Consider the following 19,610-nt stretch of genomic DNA (forward strand, 5'->3'; position numbering starts at 1 on the left):
GACAGATTCCTCTGGGAGGAAGTAAATTGGGACCACATTAGCTGGTGACCCTCACCCTGCAATTGGCCTGCCTTTCCGATGATAGAGGAAATCCCTCATACAAACTGACAACCAATATGAAACAGGCAGCTCCATTTACTGGAAAGTCTGGTCAATGCTGAGTGCCTCATTAGGAAATGGTCTCTATATTGAGGCACATTCCTGCAATTCAGAGCCTAGAAACTCTAAATTAAAACAACATTGATGCCATATCCTCTTTCCGAAATGCCTCTCTTAATCCAAACTTTAATATACATACTTAAAGAAATTAAAGAACCAAAATGTCTTTGGCAGGACTCCTTCCCTCTCTTTCACAGTAGTACCCTTCCTGTGTGAACTACCAGGAGCGTGACAGTGTTGGGAAGGGAGAAAGGAGAGTAAAGCAAGGAGTAAGAGTAGATTTCTCCAAAATGTGTACAACCTTTCCAGTATTTTTAGATAAACAAAAATCACCTGAAATTGCAGGGCTGAAGAAGTTGGATTTGGTTTTGTTTAAGAAGTAAATTGAGGCTCATCAGTAGAATGAGTTTTTGTTTTGGGAGAGGGTTGGATCTTTTTACACTATAAGAAAGGTCAATTAACAATAAGTCAGTCTGCAAACTAGTAGCTACTGTACCAACTCAGTGATAACCAGCAGAAGCAATGAAAACACACAATCTGAATCCAATCTTACATACTTGGAGGCATTCACACTCACTACTGCAGCATAGTCAGAAAATTGCTCTCCTAAAGCATTATCTCTATCAGAGGCTCTTCCCTGCTTACAGTGAGATTCAGCAATCAGGCCTATGATACCTACCACAGCATGTGTAATTCTTCACAAAAACCACCTCCTTCCAATATTGCTCAGCATTTTTATTTGCATCCTATGTACATAGAAAAGGGAATCTTTTAGTCCACTGTGCCTGCCAGCCAACTGAAAGAGCTGCTCTCCTACCACAAAGTGCAATTATTTCCTAGAAGTGGGATGGACTGAAACATCAAATACTTATCATGGAGCTCAACATCTCTGAAACAATGTTAAAGGCAGAAGAAAAAAATTACTGAGGTCAAGATGCCAGCTCTGAATCTGAATGGTTGAATAAATCTTTTAGGCTACAAAATTGCTCTTCAAAGTTTTCCAGAAGATCTTGATTAACTGGCATCACTTGCTTTTCTCGAACAGCTGTGCTCAATATATTTGCAAATCTGAAAGACTTTTCATTCACAATTTCTAGTGTAAATTTAGGAATTACAGCTAAACTTTTAGGAAGTTCCTGAAATTGTACATAGTCCTGTGGAGCTGGCAAATGATGGATCTTTGTTCTCAGCTTTTAAGATCATAGAGTCCAACCATTAACCTCACACTGCCAGGCCCATCACTAACTAAATCACGTCTCTCAGCACCTCATCAATGCGTCTTTTGAATATCTCTAGGGATGGTGATTCCACCACCTATCTCCCTGTGCAGCCTGTTCCAATGCTTAATAACCCTCTCAGTGAAAAAGTTCTTCCTAATGTCCAATCTAAACCTCCCCTGGCGCAACTTGAGCCCATTTCCTCGTATCCTATCATTCATTACCATAGAGAAGAGATTGACCCCCACCTCACTATAAATCACCTTCAAATAGTTGTAGAGGGTGATCATATCTCCTCTCAGCCTCCTATTCTCCAGGCTAAACATCCCCAGCTCCCTCAGCTGCTTCTTGTAAGACTTGTGCTCCAGACCCTTCACCAGCTTCGCTGTCCATCTCTGGACACACTCCAGCACCTCAATGTCCTTCTTGTAGTTAGGGGCCCAGAACCGAATACAGTATTTGAGGTGCAGCCTCACCATCACTGGGTACAGGGCAGCAATCACTTCCCTGGTCCTGCTGGTCACACTATTTCTGATACAAGCTAGGATGACATTGGCCTTCTCGGCCAGCTGGACACACTGCTGGCTCATATCCAGCAGGCTGTCACTTAACACCCTCAGGTGTTCTTCCTCTGGACAACCAACCTTCCAGCCATTCTGCCCCAAGCTTGTAGTATTGCATGGGGTTGTTGTGGCCCAAGTGCAGGACCCAGCACTTGGCCTTGTTGAACCTCATACAATTAGCCTCAGCCCATCGCTGCAGTCTGTCCAGGTCCCTCTGAAGAGCCTTCCTGTCCCCTTCCTGCAGGTCTAGGCACCTGCTCAGCTTGGTGTCATCAACAAATTTACTGAGGATGCACTTCATCCCCTCATTCAAGTAACTGATGATATAACAGGCCCCAGCACTGAGCCCTGGGGAACACCACTGGTAACTGTCTGCCAACTGGATTTAACTCCATGAAGCAGCAAAGTCGGGTTTTATTGGAAAACATGAGGCTGGTGACCTGTTATAACTGAAGAGGATCACAACAGCCAAGTACATTGATTATTTGCAAAGCATGTTGAAAAATGAGAGTCTCTTTGATCAGTAATAAAAGTCTTGTAAAATCTCATAGCCTTCTCTTCTGACCCATCTCCTGTTTCTGGAGCTGTCAAAATTGGTATGATTTGAATTGATACAGAAAAAGTACACACCAAAACTACTGGTACTGAAAAAAAAGTTATTTCAGATCCTCTGCAATTTACAGAGGTGGTGAGTATTACTGCCCATGGTAAGTAACTTTGAGGAGCTTTTCTTTTAGTGTGTTGAAAGCTGCACATACAAAAAACCAAGATGATACAGCCTTAAGATGCAGGGTAGGGAGGATGTATTAAATAAAGATTTCTCAGGTATGGTTTAAATATAGTTTAGATTGTTTCTATATAAACATATATTCTGCCTCTGGGATTGGGGATGCACTGGAGAATACCTTGTAGCCCTATTACATGTGATTTCATAGTTATAGTACTTATATATTGCTTGTATTTACACTACTCATAGCACAGATGTGTTGAGATTACTTTTTGCTTTCTTAATTTTTTTTTTAAGATTACAATCTTAAACAATGACAAGTCCTCACAGCTGATGGAAGTTTTGGAATTAGAAACTTCAGAAGCATTTAGGATATTCCAATGAATTTTTTTGAAGAAAGATTATTGCTCCAACATCTGCTCTGAACTGATCTCACTTTATAGGAAGATTTTTTTTTTCTTTGCAATTTTAGTTTACTTGAGAAATTAAATATCTCACACCTATACAGAAAACCACTTAGAATGGGCATCCTTAATGGAAATGATCATGTTTTTTAAGGAAGAGAATATGATATTGATTCACATTGGAAAATAATGGTGTAAGTTACAACAATTTTTTAAAAAATCATCTAACTGAAACCTAAGTCATTACAGATAATCATAACCTTAATAGATAAATTAGATATACATAAATATTCAGCAGAAAAAAAACCCCCTACAAAACACTACAGATTGCTCCATCTACACGCAAAAGGATAATCAGAGGAAACTGGGAGAGGCAAGGGACATGAAAGCACTAGAACTTAAACTCAGGAAGATAAGAACTCACAATTTCTCTTGGAATGAGTGGTAACATATTAAGGCTACTACACCTATAGACGATTACATGAAGAAAACAAGTATTTTACATTGCTGTGACCACTTCTGAGTCCTGTTCTAGTAGGAGATCATCTGATTGACAAGTAAAAGTAATTACAACTGCTGCTTAAAAGTAAATAATACAAGATTTTAAAGTATACTTCTTCCTTATTTTGAAGCTGATATAACTGTTCTTAAACCTTCAATAATTGTCATCTTAAAAATACACAGCAAACGACCTACTTGTGCTTCCTAAGGAAAAGAAATCCCTTATCAGCAAGCATACCTGGTTTTGCCTTACTGTCTTTGACAGCAACAGAAATCTTCCGCTTGACAGATTAAACATCGTACATAAAACTTTTTGAAGATGGAAATAGTGGCACTGAAGAAGCTGATAACTGGATTGGCAGCAGCATATGTGTTATTACAGGGAATGTGGCAGGGAATAACTCAGAAAAACCCACCAGAAGTGCTGAAGTGAAAAATCCACATAGATTTTTCAGATCCTAAATCTTTTACTTCCAGAGATGCCTTTTGCTTCCTCTGCGGTTTATTGGCAATGTATTTTTCACATTGCATTCAATACTGAAACATAATATTAAATGCTTGAATAGAAACATACTTTTCCATACACAAAAAGATTTTAGTTGGAAAGGCCAGAAATAGGAAAGGATCAATCCCCTCACATGAACAAGACCTCTTAAATTCTACTCTGATAGCTGGCATTCCCTGTCAAAGATTAAAAATCACAATAGAGACTGTGTGATGTAACACATTTATATTTGAGCTTTACAGCAAAGAGAATTTTCTTCCATGCATGCTTCTTCCCTAACAAGGCAAATACAGACCATCAAGAAGAGTATATTTCCCTGAATCTGTGGTTATTTGTGCCTGTAGAAGATAACTGAAGTTCTTTTCGTTCACAGTTTCCTATATATTCTATCACACATTTACTACTGAGACAGTGACACAAAAAAATCTTCCTTCAACCCTGAAACTTCTTCCTTTCTCACCATGCTTTATAGACTTCATGACTGGTAGACAGTTTGAAATTGTTATTTATGCACTTTCTAACCCATAGTTACATAAATCAATATAATAATCACATACCAGACTAATAACTGGTCTCTTTCCTAGCCATTCTCTACCCACCTGCTGCTTGAGCTGTTGCACAAGACGGTCCTTCTCTCGTTTCAGTGCAGCCACTTCATCTTGGGTCTTCTTCTTGGAAGATGAAAGTTCTAGCAGAGCAATATTGGCATCTTTTTCACTAATGGCAGCAAGGAGGGCTTCTTGTCTGAAAAAAAAACCCAACAACATTATTATTATCCTGCAAACCTTAGAGGAAGCCTCTACAAAGAGTTGAGCATACCATAAATGCTGTAGCAGCATACAACTCTGAAAAGCAGTAATAAATATGTTTGTCATTGTTATATGTTATGTATTGGCAGAGCAGGAAGTCAAGACCCACCCAACTCCTCCTAAATGACTATGCTGATACCAAATTATTGCTTATAGGATATGAAAAATATATAATAATATGTTATTATTCCGCACTCAGTTTCTTAGTTTTTAGTAACTACCATCTATTATTACTTTGGCTGAACATTTTCATTCTTTATAGTCTTGTAAACATTTCCAGAACAGATTTTGAGAATACATGTACAAATACTGGACTAATCATAAGACTTCTGTGTTAAATTATATTAGGTTATACTGCCTATTCAAGCAGCTATTTAAGAAGGAATGTGGCATGTGACAAGTTTATTGAAATCACTTGAACAATACAGTGTAATCCCAGAAGGAAATGATGACACAGACACTTTTGTGCTACATGACAGACGTTGAAACAGATGCCTTCAAGGATGCTTGAGCTATTCTTTGACTTTTCTTGTGAGTAACCAATTTAATGAGCTTGTTGGATGCATGTCTTGAAGAAAGGTAGACCTGCCCTCAGCACACACCTTTTTGTAGTCTTGCAGAAATGGTATAAGCAAGAACATTCTGTAGCAAGATTTTGAGGCTTAAGCACTGTAACTACATATAGAAACATGATCTTGCCATGCTCTTTCCCAACAGCAACAAACCCTTACAAATGGAGTTCAGAAACATTTTACAGATGCTGGGAGGAGAGGAGACAAAGACAATAGTCCTGATCATAAAACAGCAGTTCTCAAATGAACTCAAGGATTGCTCTACGTTAGGGAAAACAACTATTTCTGTCCCTTGACCTTAATTCTCACTTTAGCTGGTGTGGCCAAATCAGGATGTGCAACAAGAAATAAAAGAAAAATGTGGCCTTATTGTCCAATATAAGTGGATTGTCCCATTTCTCATCACCTTGCAAAGAAAGAATAAAATGAGGTCCTAACCATTTGCGGAAATGCAAAAGATGGCATCACGTAGGAGTGATGATGAAAACCAAGCTCTGAATATTACAGATTTCATACTTACCTTTAATCCAAAAATTCAGTTGCAAATGCAGTTAAAGTAGTAAAAACTCCAAATTCCCAACTAATCCAAATTTTTACTTGCTCTAGTTTATAAACAAAAGCATAGTAATATTGGTAATTTTAGAGAATGATTTAAAAAAATAATTAAATGTGTTAAAACTATTTGGTTAATCATATCAATATCAATTATTCTGTGAATAACATTGCTGTAATGTTTAGTATTTTATGAAAGATATAAGAAAAGTTATAGAAGCTTAATGTAAACTATTAAGATTGCTTTTAAATATACAAATATATCTTTCTGTTTGTGGTCAATATCTTTATTAATAAAGACCCATCACAATCCGGTGATTTAGGATCACACTGCCAAACTATTAAGGGTAGCAGTGACACTAAATCTGCTTTTTCTAATTCACCTGTTACTACTCCTTGAGCAGATTTTTTTGCAATAAAATAGCTTTCTCTTTTTATTCCTTTTAGGAATGTTTATTCTTTTTTAGGAATTTCAAATTGTGACTAAAACAAAAATACTGCCAAAAAGTATTCACTGAGTTCCACATGAAAGAATACATGACTGAGAAAATTTGAGGAGAACAGGACAAATACACAATGCTTTTACTTAATATTGATGTTTTGACCACAGGCATCTAACCTACTGGACTTTTAAAGTGAAGGCTTGAAAAGAGAAAGGACTGGTACTAATGGAGTACTGAAATTTTCACCTGTTGCTGAAAACTTAAAAATTTTATGACCTTGGTGAGTATGAGAAGGTGAATTTAGTATTTTAATGTTTCTGAGGATGGAGAGTGAAATAGCTTCATCGGATATTTAAGTGCTTAGGTCAAGGGTGCAGTGAGATGCATACCTAAATATGTAGGATACAGTCAGATAGCTTGCAGTGACTGCAGCTCAGCTGGACAAAGAACTTAACATCCTGGATACTCAGTGATCCTCTCTCCAATCTGAAATAATGACTGCATATATTTGCTTACTGACCTTGTTCTAAAAAGCCTGAACAATACTGTTTTTTCTGCTTAAAACCCCAAACTCCTCAACACATTAGTAGAATGGGACCAGAAAGTGACAACATGTGCAGTCCTGCTGACAGATCTGAGAAGATGGTAGCCTCTAAGAAGCAGCTCAGGCCTACAGCCTTTTAATCCAGCCCAGCAGCAGCCAACACAGCACTTTTGCCTGTAGTTATGTGAAAGGCATTCTGTCTTCACAGCCCCAGAGCAGAAACTGACAGGTTCTGAGGTTGTTTCTCTTTGAGAGTTGTATGGGTGAGACATAGTATTTTAAATTTTCTTATTTTTTACAGTTTAAAAAACCCCAAAACATGGCTTTCACTTGAGAGGTGTGAAGTTTTGCTAAGACAGTGAAAACTGAGTCAAGAAATGCATGATTGCTTTCAGATGAGTGTTAGGTGGAAGAATATTTTTTACTTATAGTTTATGGGTTTAGGTGAGAAGAGGGTAACTGATGGATGTCCTGTCTTCCTTCTGATCCCTGTGAGTGATTGAATTTTTAGAAATACTTATACCAGTGAAAGCTTAAGACCCTTAAAGACCTTTATCACTGCACAGCAGAAGAAACTAGAGCATAAAAATACCACTGCTAAGATGGGATCTGTGGCCATCCCCTCAGTTGCTCCAACAATTGCCAGAGTTTTGCTGAAGCTACCCATACACAGAAGTTTGCTATCATCAGGATCTCAACCAAAGCCATAAATTCTGTATCAAAGACCATGAAAAAATTCATGTATTTCAAGAGGAAAGGTGTGTTTCAACAAACAAAACTGTTTATCATCTGACAGTAGAATGGACTTAAACAATGGACTGTGGATGGAATCTATCTCTGGATTTATAGAGGAGTTCTTATACATACTAAGATAGTAATGTTGCTTTAAGTGGACTACTAGCATACAAAAAATCTGAGATCCAGTTCTAAGCATTTGGATCCTGCTAGATTGTATCTAGAAAGCCAGCATCTTAAATTATTCCTTATCTTTCAAGACATGATACCACAAAGTTAGGCAATTTTTTAAAGACATTTTAGGATAATTGAAAGATATTCAAAACACATTTATGCTATGAAGACATACAAATATTCTGATGACTTAATGGTGACAAAAAGTAGAAAAAAGGAAAAGGTTGTACATCAGATTCCTGGTTGTAGTGTCAAGATAGTTGGTGTGGGAACCACCAGTAATGGGCACATTACTATTGCCACTTCATTCCTGTTGCATTTGCTTTATGGTAAAGTATACAGTTTTGGATGTCTGCCTGAAACATGAAAAATATCAATAGAGTGAAGTGACAGAACATGATCCACGACCTCTGCTTTTTTTCTAGCTATCGGTATCCTGGGAAAGACAGGCTGGCTTGGAGCTCTGGTCATTTTCACCTTCTTTAGAGTAATCTGTTTTGATTCTAAAGAAATACTTATTCTTTTAATAGTAAACCCACAATCCTTGCTGATGATTCAGGACCAGAGCCAAGAATATCTCTGTAACAGTATCTATATAGCCATTATTCTGGTATGGAAATTGGAGGTGCCTCAAATAGCACATAAAGCATACCTTCTGTAATCAAATCTTTTGTTGTCCATCTATAATTTTTCAGTGCAAACTCAAGGATCAGGACAATAAGATGTTGGTATCAGTCAATGACTGATGAATAATCTTTGCCACCATGCCTTAGAAAAAAATATCTTACTGCCCAAAACTTCAGTACAATATCATGTGTGAGACAGCAGTGCTGGTCAGTAAGTGGGGTGAAAGGGGTTGTGGATTTCTGACTCTTTTCTCAAACTGAAACAAGATGAAGTTTAAACCAAAGTAATAGAAATATCCTATGATATGATATATGCATTACAGCTGCATTTTTTAATTCTGCAAGCTAAACATATACAATTTCATACGGAGAAGTGCAGGTGTCACTGTCAGCTCTGCTGAAAGGAGACCTGTCTAAGGGTGCAGTACTGTTCTCGATAGAGCTTGGAATTTCTAAAATTATTCTAAAAATAGGGAATATCATCAAGCAGAAGACAAGGTTTGTAACTGAAGAGCACTACAAAACTAATTTGTTTCCCTTCTTGATGGTTATCCTCATAGAGACAAGGAGAATATGCTGTAAAACAGGTGAGGTGGTGAGAGGGAGAAAATGGCCTGCTGTGTGAATGGTGGTAGTAGCACATGAACAAACCTGTCAGGAGTGCTGCAGGCTCAGCTACAGGGTAGCTAACAGTCAGTGGTAGAGGCTTAGCATATTCAGCAAACTGCATGTCTTCAATTCACAGTATTGGAGGTCATGAAACTTTCTAATAGGCAGGGAAAGCATGTGTTTGTTGAACAACCCAAGATGGCTGATCTTTTAAAATGCTATCTAATGTCCCAGTCACTACATAAACACAGCTCACCTGAATTAGTTCAGGTATTTCAGGAATGGTAGTAGTGTAGCTGTGGCAACAACAGCTCAGCAGGGGGGAAACTGCCTGTTTATTTTTCCATTTGGGTAGGTTTTGTAGTCTGAACTGAGCTGTATAACAACTCATGATAGGTAAGCAAACTTCAGACTAAATATTACCAAGGGAAATTTGAAACGGCAATAGTGCAGAAAATTTAGTGAGAAGAGATTTGAAATTAACTCTGAATTGGACAAAAAGGAGAGAAATTAATTTTTCTTCCCTGAATATTGCTCATGATCGTCACTGACTGGAGTGGTAGCAATAGGTTCACTTCTTGAGAGATACTGGTGGATATAATCTGAAGATAAATAGCAACATTATTTCCTCTACCTGCAGTCTTAAAAAAAATAATGCAAAGAAAGATGGGTTTGCCTTTTTTTAAATAGGTACAGAATAGTTACATGGGAGTAGAGCTGCTCTGGAGTACTTCTGATTCATCCATGGTCTACATTCTGTTTGCAGAACTGGAGAATGAGAGTTCTTATAGCTGATGCCAAGGACATAGTGATAATGACTTCAGCTCTGAGGTAGTGACAGATCCAGAGGACTGAAATGTATTATAGAAGGCAGTGATAACTGCTCAGCCGAGAAGCCACTGAAAATGACATAACGGAATTCTTCTGCTGCCAAATATTGAGAGCCTTTGAAGCACCTCTGATGTGGTTTACTGGCCATCTTAATGCTTTTGTCAACAAAGAATAGCATGCAAAGGCACATCTTCAGACTTTGAGTGTCTCATTTTGGTAAGATAACTGGGCAAGATGGCAACAGCTTAAATTGCAGCTTAGTTTTCAGTACAGGCCTTGAATCAATGCAAAACTTTTAAGTATGTCCCTCAACCACAGTCTTCTTTTTGAATGAAAGCTTAAAATCAGAACAATGTGCTATTATACTACTACATATTACTAATATTCCAAATTGTAGAAATAGAAAGCATCCAACAAAGCAGTATTTTCTAAATCTTTCTGAAGCAGAGAAGAAAGGGCTTAAAGAGTTGTACAACGTTTAACTTCAGATGCTGAGCAATATTTTTCTTAGAGAATACTTCAGCTGCAGTGACTTTGGTAAAAATGATAGGTGCTGGCATCTCATACACATGCTTACAGAGGCCCTAGAAAAAGACACACACAGCACAGATGAGATTTCTTGTATGGTCTTGGTTGAGGATAAATAAATGATTTGGTAGTTTGAGCGATCAAGTATTTGAATGAACCTAGAAAACAAGGAACTACAGCTCATAGATTCAGTAATCAAGTCCCAATAGCACCAAAACACCCCAGTGTATAGTGTAGTGAAAACCATAACGTATTTCCTTGGAGAACTGCAGACACCCCTCTTGTTTCATTCTTCTTTTTCCTCCTTGTTGAATCACATCACATTTTTGCAAATGCAGATGTGAGACTTTCTAACTACTCACTAATCCTCAGCACTGCAGGATTAATACAATATATTCCTGGAGAAAAAGCTGTAGCAGGATAAGTCCAATAAGTAGTAATAAAAAAGGTTCATCCACAACATAAAAAATATTTTAAATACCAAGGTTGCCACATTTATCCACTGGCTTACAAATACTAATAGAATCAAGATGTCTTTAAATGGTCCTCTACAGCACTTGATTTCAGAAGACTATATGATTCCTTCACAGCTCCTTCCTAGTAAAGCAGAGGAATCCTTTTGGTAAAACATAATGTGAAATTTAAAAAGCAAATTTGTACTTTGCAGCACAGTTCTCAGGGTTATAATGCTGGAATATTTATCAGCTGTATAATTAGAAAGAATAACAGCCTGCAAACAGGGCTGAATTAATGATGCTTCAAAAAATAAAAATTATACATATTCATTAAAAGAATATGTTTACATACGTCAGAGAGAGCACAATTTCCATATAGAAATGTTGTAAGTACACTGTTCTGTATCATTTTATTTCAGATTATGAGATTTCTTCCTATGTGGAGTATTTTTGAAAGTATGGGTAAGATAATATAAAAACAATATTGAGATCACTAACAGCTTTGATTTTAATGTCACTGAGGAACTGGGATAATTCCATCAGTTCTGATTTCATTATAGGGATCAAATCTTGTTTTCCTTTGTCTGGTACTGAAGTATAACATTTAAGGGTCTGAAACAAATTTGGAGAGCTCAGGCAGTGACAAACTCAGCAATCCAGTCAGTTCCTTCAACAGAGACTGTTGCTCTTCCATGACTGACTTGACAGAGTTTTCAACATGGTGTATTAAGATAAACTGCAATTATATCTGTTAAACCTGTAATACACGAGGCCTCAAATTGGAAAAGTTCTGCTGTTTCATAAGCTGTTTAATCACTCCAGCAGCAAAGGCATCATTGCCACAGAAGGAAAGAGTTGCTACTTGGGCAGTACTTGCTTCAATTGCCCAATTTTTGTCCACAGCATTTACTCAAAGCATACAGAAAATACTGACAAAACCTTTTAATGCTTTTCTATCACAGACATTTGTAAGACTTGCCATGGTGAATCACCATTACAATAAGAACTGTATTATTTGCATATGAATAAAAAAAACCTCCCATGAAGTGACAACAGCAAAAAGAACTAGCAGGCAAAGAGATTCAGATAAAGTATTGCAGTATTGAGAGCCAGACAGACATTTAGGCGACAGCTTATAGCATAAAAGGTTTAGGAAAGGGTATTTAGTAATTTCATGAGTTTGGTAGAATGACCTTGTTTGGGTGAGTCACATTTGATAAACTCTTAAAAAGTAATTAGTAATAAAACACATCAAACAGCTGATCCAATGGGACAATTCCCTTGGTGCTAACATCATCCTTTTCATCATAAATTGTGTCAACACATCTACAGAGGTAGTTCCAAACTCAACAGCTTTTTCGGCTTTTTTTCCTGGATGTAAAACAGCTTCAGAAAAATAAGAAACTTTGACTGCTCTGAACCATGTGGAGAGTAAATTACAGTTTCTAATACCCTGAGATCCCAGCAATTAACACCCATCATATTGCCATCATATTGTGTGGTTACTGAACCTGGAGTAACCCTTCAGGGAGGAAGCAGTCCTCACAGAACTCAGGGTATAAGAATTTGGTTCTTAAAGGCAACCTTGAAAAACATTGAGAGTCAGGCCAGAGAACACCATTTCAAGATGCTGATAGATCAGTACCTTACTTAATACACAAGTAGCCAAATTCTGCACCAGTTAAAATTTCTGTAGTATTTAAGATGCAGCTCTATGAAAAGCACAGAGTCCCAAAATGAGCAAAACATTTATCCGAAAGAAGCAGTAGCAACCTCTTTCTGCAAGAAGGTGGGGAAAAAAAGTAACTTGGCAGTATTCACTACCTGCTTTTTTTAATTACAGCTTGCCATATTTAAATGTCAGGCTGCAAATTAATTTCCCAAATACAGTCTTACACCTTTTGTCCAAAGTGATAATGTCACACTCTGTCCATGTTTCCTGAATCAGCAAGTTACCTTTGCCTTGTCTGGATGGCAAGTCAGCAGTCTCTCTCACCCTGATCTACACTCTCCAAGCTACCAAAAAAGGAACTGCAAATTTAGGCAAACAAAGTGAGAGGAAAATAAAAAGCTGTTTGTCAGCAGCAAATTGAAGCCTCTTGTAGTTACACTTTTTTACTGTTCTTTTCAATGTCATTACATACAAGTGACCACAAGTGGAAAAGGAGAGATAAAAACATAAATTCTTTGTGAATAAAGAGTAGAGACGCCCCTTTAATTTTCCATTGTATGAATGGTGTGATAATAACCAATGCTAATTTTAGATAGAGGAAGCATTGTGCTGTCTTTATCTAAAAAAACAACTCCAAAATCTGATAACATATTTAGACTTTTCTGTACACATTTTCTCTAACATCCTAAATGGCGAAGAACCACAGAGGCATCATTCTTTACTAGGATTGATAAGCAATGCTTTTCAAAGTTTTTTCCCTCAACATATTTGATATAGTCACAAATAATCATATAAATATTTTATATTACCTTTCCCATCAATGTTTTAGCCCTTCTTTTACACAAGTTTTCCATCTTAATTTCATCACTTTGGCATTTGAGGCGAAGATTTGAAGCACCTCGTCCTGCTCGTGTCTAAGCTCCGATGACTCAGACTGCAGTACAGCTCTAGATTGTCTGCCATCATGTCTAGAAAAAACTATAAAGCTTTTGCAGAGGGATTTTCCAACCCACTACTAATTTCCTTAACTATTTCTAACAATTAATTCCTCCAGTGAAAAAGAGTAAGTGCGTATCAAGGCTGCTAAATTGACAGTACATAAACCTTACCTACTTGCCTGTGAAGAGTAAGAGTTCTCAAAGATGAAACATTTTAGAAGGAACTTTCAATCCTGGCATCTGATGCTATTGGAGATTTGTCCCTATGAAGGGTAGTTTTTTTTGGTTTTTTAAGACAATTTTCTTTGTGATGAAGAAGCTAGATGACAGACAGAAGTACACACAAGGCTCTTGAGTTCCACAGAGCTGGCTTTTCTGAGATGGCAAGTCCTGAAACTTGTGCTATCTTTTGTCACCTGTAGTTAAACAGCAGTGGAAACAGAGCACAAACTTAAGGTATCATTTTCTTCCAGGTAATATAGGCCACCTAAATACCTCCACCAGATTTTGAAAAATGACCATTTAAGAAAAGCAGCTCTAGTTTCTTTTCCTATTATATGGTCAAGTACAGGTTGAGCTTTGGCTTACAGTGTGGTTTCACAACTGGCTTAAGCTGACACAAGACAGGACTCTTGCTGAAGGAGATGGTTCTGCCCTTTCATTTTCAGGTTCCTCCCCTACCTGCTGTTAGCACCAGTGATTGTGTATCACTGCAGCCTGGAGATCCAGTTAAAACTTAGCCCTGAATAAACAGAAGGAACTCAAATCTGACCACAGGTTCCTTTTCCACTGTAGTTCTTCAAGATGCTGTGACAGTGTCAAACCCTAGTTGCCAAAGCCAGTACTGCCAAAATGTAAGAATGGAAAGTGAACTATGGAATTCACATTGTTTACAAACATAAAAACAACCACAATTACTAGAGTGGAAAGAATTGTTCTTTAATTATGTCTTCATGAAGCAGACCCCAGGTAAAAAATGATAGAAAGACATTTCATCTCTATCAGTCAAACAATGGCAGCAATACTGCAGTCATGGTGGAGTTTCTGATCATGTGAAAACCCCAATCTAGTATTTATTACATGGTTGTTGCCCTGGACTTGACTGGGATAGGATTAATTGTCACCAGACACTGCGAGGGCTGTGGTCAGGATGTTCCATACTGTGCTGACTTCATGCTCAGTTTTTTAAAAAATTAAACATACATGTACTCAATCTGTGGTCACAGTAGGTAAAGTTGTTTTTGATGTTCATTTCTTCTCTAGGATTGTCAACACTTATTACAATCCTGAAGTCTTAAACTAACATTACCGTTTGCTGATCTAGTATATACTGCATTAAGAAGTCCAGCAGTTTCCCTGATTTATATCCAATAAATAGATGTTTCCCATAAACCCGCACTTCTCCATCGTTATTTACAACTACAACTCTGCATGTAAAATCCATAGCAGGCTACCGTCCACTCTCTTTGTATTACTCCTTTTACCATCCATACGTTATTTTGACTCTGAATAATGCTATTTCATTTGTTTTCACTTTTTTACTTCCAGTATCATTAATATACCCCACTTGTACTTTCTAGTTTCTAGCTTTCGTGAACAACTTGTACCCACATTCCAGCTCTGAATATTATTTCCCATTAATTGCCATTATCCCTATGACATTTGGTTTCGTGTTACATACTAGTGCTACCTCACTTTGTTGTTCTTTTACACACATCAAGTTACAGATTGCTTTAATTATTTATTGTCTATCTGACTGCCAGCCTGGATGTCTCACCTAACTTCCTCCTCTCTCTTCTCTGAGGGTTTTTTTAATATGATTTTGCAAGTCTTTCTTCCAGAATCACCTTGTTTGATTTCTAAAATAAATATATTGCCTAGAAGGGCATATACAGTATATAAAACTGTGTATATTAGTTTTGCAAAGGATGTCTTAGGGTTTGGTCATAGTAGCAACAGCAGCACTAACGCTGGCACGTGTTCTATCCTAATCCTAAAGCCTGTTACCCGTATTTCAGTCATTTCTTGTCACTGTTGCTGCCCAGGACACGGTTTGAAAAGGGAGTACAAGGAACACCAAGTGTCTGGATAGGGCCAGGAACAACAGCAACGGGGGAAAAAAAAGGATGTAAGCAGTCTCATTCAGTGCTGAGACATCACTTTTCCTCTTGCTCCTGGCAGCTTCAATGACTGCTGCTTATGTAGTGTCAAAAAAGTGTTTCTAAGAAAACAGAAGTTGTTGAAAGGGTTGAGGACAGGAATGGAGCAGATGTCAGGGGCTATGGATAAAATTTGGATATATTTAGTTCTGTAATTGCAGCAAAAGGGGCCTGAGAGGTTTAATTTAATTTCCTTTTTCAGATCTAGGTCTGAAAGTAGGTGTAGCTACTTGAAGTCTCTCAGTGCAGCAGATCTGTTTGAATTGGCACTACAGTACATTCTGATGAGCTCTGATGATAAACAACTTTCCAGATGCTTACAGCAATTGGCACTCTACAGAAAGTAGAGAGCATCCTACCATCATCCTTTCTGCTTTTATCTCTGTCCAGTCCGTGTTCTTGATGAGAAGAAACTGGAACTGCATGCTATAAAAACAGTTTAGGAGACTGAACATGCGCACATCTGCTCCAGAACAAGCACTGTTAAGCCTGATCTAAGCCATGGAAACAGACCCTTGACAACCCTTTATTATCAGATGTCTGCTAAACATAATGGCACATTCTGTTGTACCAAGCCTTTTTTTAATGTATGGATTTAAAGAGTTTTGTAAAAAAACCCATGGAGTTCAACAATCTCAAAGTAAGCTGATGTTGTCTGTTTTCTAACGAGACATAAAGTACATGAACCTTAAGCAACACGTTCAAAGTGAAAGAGCAAGTAATTAATATGTGAGGAAATTGGAAAAAACCTCATTTTAACACATTCCAACTCCCAGTACCTTTTCCACTGAACAAATCTGAAGCTGTTTTTATCCTGTAGTTTAAACAAAATTGCCAGGAAAATTGCCTTATTGAGGAAACTTTGTCACTTATAAATTTACCGATACAACTCTAGTATCTTAGAGTAAGTTAAAAACTCCAATTTCAAGGATATGAATTAGAAGAAAAAAACTTAAGTCCAGCTTGTATCACACAGAAAGACTTGTTCTCATGAAAACCTGTGTACACTATAGGTAAGTGGAAGTTACCATACTTTCTTGTATAGTGACCTCTTGCTTGTCTTGATACAGTTGCCCTTTAACTGGTTGTACCATTGCCCAGAAGTATAATTTGGCATTTACTTAGGTATAGAGACTTGTGGCAAGGTTAATTTCTTGCAACAAAATTTCTTGCTAAATTTCAAGATATTTTAATTGTGTCTACTTTGTGGAAAAATCATGCCTATTCTCCAAGGCTGACTTCAGGGTGAGAAAGTCAAGGCAGAAATTTGAGCAGGTTGCAGGGAAGAGGACTGCTTTACAGGTTACGGTTTCTTCATTCTAAGAGTATTATTTACAAACTATAAGAGGAAAAATGTCTCTTTCTGTCAGTTCCCTATAATGTTTCAACTATTTAAAACTATTAGATTAAACCAGACAAATTCATGGCAGGAATATACAGTGGAGATTTACATTTAATTGTCTGGAGATTAACAGGGGTCAGGGGCAGAAAATAAGTGTAAGGCAGGGTGAAAATGAGTGAATTGGGCAACTTTTAATTCTGGAAATATCCTCAATAGGCATTTTGCACAACATCAACACAAATTCTGAACATTTTCTGAAGTGCATGGGCTAATGAATTTAGAGGAAAATATAAGGATGTTTCATGCAAAATAAATCTTTTAAAAACGGATATGGAAAGACCACCAACAAAGAAAAGTATTAAGATATTTTTAAACCAACAACTGCTAACTGAAAAACATGTAAATGAACAGAGTCAATTGAAATAGAAACACAGCTTAGTGGAGCTGAGAGTCATGCCTCTCACTTTTGGTTTAACCAAATGCACATTATTTAACTACCTCTATAAATGCCAATACTGCTGTTTACTTAAGAGAAGAATTGTCCGAATACATCTTGTAACATCAGTAAAACAGTGACATCCTGAGCTGAAAAGAGTCAAGTCTCTCTACTTTTTTAAAATTTATTGTTAACTTAAAGGAAAAATGGAACTACTGAAATCTTGCACAGTTCAAGCTGCCTTATTTTTGCAAAGAGTGACACTATTGCACTGAGATTTTTCACTTAAGTTACTCAAGAATCTTAAGGAGCTACAAGGCCACAAAACTACAAGGAAACACCTGAGAAACAAGAAGATCCCCCTACCACCAAATCCCCAACAGACACACAGCAGAGAACCCTTGGGCAAGACAAATGAAGCTGCCAGCTCTGAGCAAACCTGCGTTTATGGATTTATGGCCACCTCCCAGTTAAAGGCCCATCTGGGCTGAAGCTGGGGGGAGGCTGGGAAGACCATACGCCGGTTACATTTTTGCCATTCCTGCTGCGGTATGGCGTGAATAAATCACAGGGCTGAGGTCAGAACAGCCAGCCCATAAAGTGATTCATGGGCCCAGCAGCACATTCCCCCAGGACTATGTACTTTATTACAGTAAACCTCAGAACAAGATACAATTTCCTGTCTCAAGGAGCAGTCTTTAAATCAGGACACCTGGACAGCCCTGCAACGACTTACAGAAACAATAGGTCTCAGCCCCACCACTGCCTCTCCTTGCTGGCCCGTGCTGCCCGAGGCCTGCAGTGTTTAACGCTAATACCACCTTCAGAAAACACCTCCTTCTGCAAGACATCACTGTGGTGACAAGACCATGGAATCAATGTACTGATATAATCCTATTCTTCAGCCAGAGCTCCCCACCCAAGAAATAAATACTCTCCATCTGTTGTTTTTCATTCCACTTTAGCTTTTAGGTCTCTTCTGCGCCGTAAAAGTTTGACCCAAAACATTAAGGCAACAAGGGAATTTAAAGGTAACTCATTCATTTCTCTATGAGCAGATCCTTCATTAACAGGGTGGTTTTTTAGCAAGCTGAAGAACCTGCGGTGCTATTTAGGTTGTGACATGGATGTTCTCACTGCGATAGGAACTGTGATCTAGCTTTTGGAGTTGGCATCTGGAAAGAAACTGAGTTGGTGACAGAGATGACAGTATTTTTAGACTTCTTGAAAGCTCTCATTCTCCAGATAAGAGCAATGTTACTTTTACACCACAGGTTACATTTTCAGGAGAAAAAACCATCAGAAAACTAATTGTAAGCCACGAAACAAACCAGTAGGTATTTTATTCTCTAAATATTCTGAGGCGGCTTATCTCTACACACTTAAATCACACAGACCTTCTGGTCTGTAGAAAAGCAACATGCCATGACTGCCTTGTATTCTAGTATTCTACAGGCGTGTACTTCTGCTGTTCTCCTTGGAAGCAACTGGATATACTTCAAACAGAGGCTTCCCATGTTCACGCAAAGCGGGACATAAGAAAAAATTTGCTCTGCTTCCTTCAGATCCATAATGGATCTGAAGCATTTAATAGCAAAAGGTATCATTTCCCTATGGCTTTGCTGACATGAAGTCGTTCTGTATGATCACCCTGCAAATAGGGGAAAGATCCTGATTATTTTTATTCTTTAAAATCTTAAAACTACAGATGTAACAAGGTAACATGTCCAAGGTAACATGGGAGATTGATTCATGGAAAACACAGCTAGGAATAAGAAGTTTACATATACTGAGACACACTTGAAAGACTTTCAGAGGACAAGAACACACAAGAAGAGGGGATGTTTTGGGAAATTTAGGGGACAATTCATCAAACACTGAATGTTGAGAATTCTATTAAACTGGTCAAAGTTAAAAAAAAAATCTAGATAAGAAAGGTGGAAACAGGAAGGATAAATAAAACAGCTGTAAGTAATACTAACCAAGACTCAACCCTTCTGAAGATATTTGATTCATGATTACTTTTCCTACAAGTGAAAACAGTTCTGTGGAAAACTGCTTCTTACACCTGCTTTTTTTATTTTGTTTTACCCTACTAAAAGGATCTCC

General features: G+C 37.7%; 1 protein-coding gene across 3 annotated transcripts in view; it reads right to left on the reverse strand.

The window, feature by feature from the left end:
* Positions 1–19,610, reverse strand: part of ERC1 (ELKS/RAB6-interacting/CAST family member 1) — a 300,129-nt gene that overhangs the window by 52,738 nt on the left and 227,781 nt on the right. For all 3 annotated transcript variants that reach the window (XM_062010118.1, XM_062010103.1, XM_062010110.1), the window contains one exon: positions 4,676–4,820. In XM_062010118.1, the coding sequence (XP_061866102.1) occupies positions 4,676–4,820 (145 nt within the window). The remainder of the gene's footprint in view (positions 1–4,675; positions 4,821–19,610) is intronic.

Source organism: Colius striatus, chromosome 1, assembly GCF_028858725.1.
Source record: "Colius striatus isolate bColStr4 chromosome 1, bColStr4.1.hap1, whole genome shotgun sequence".
NCBI lineage: Eukaryota > Metazoa > Chordata > Aves > Coliiformes > Coliidae > Colius > Colius striatus.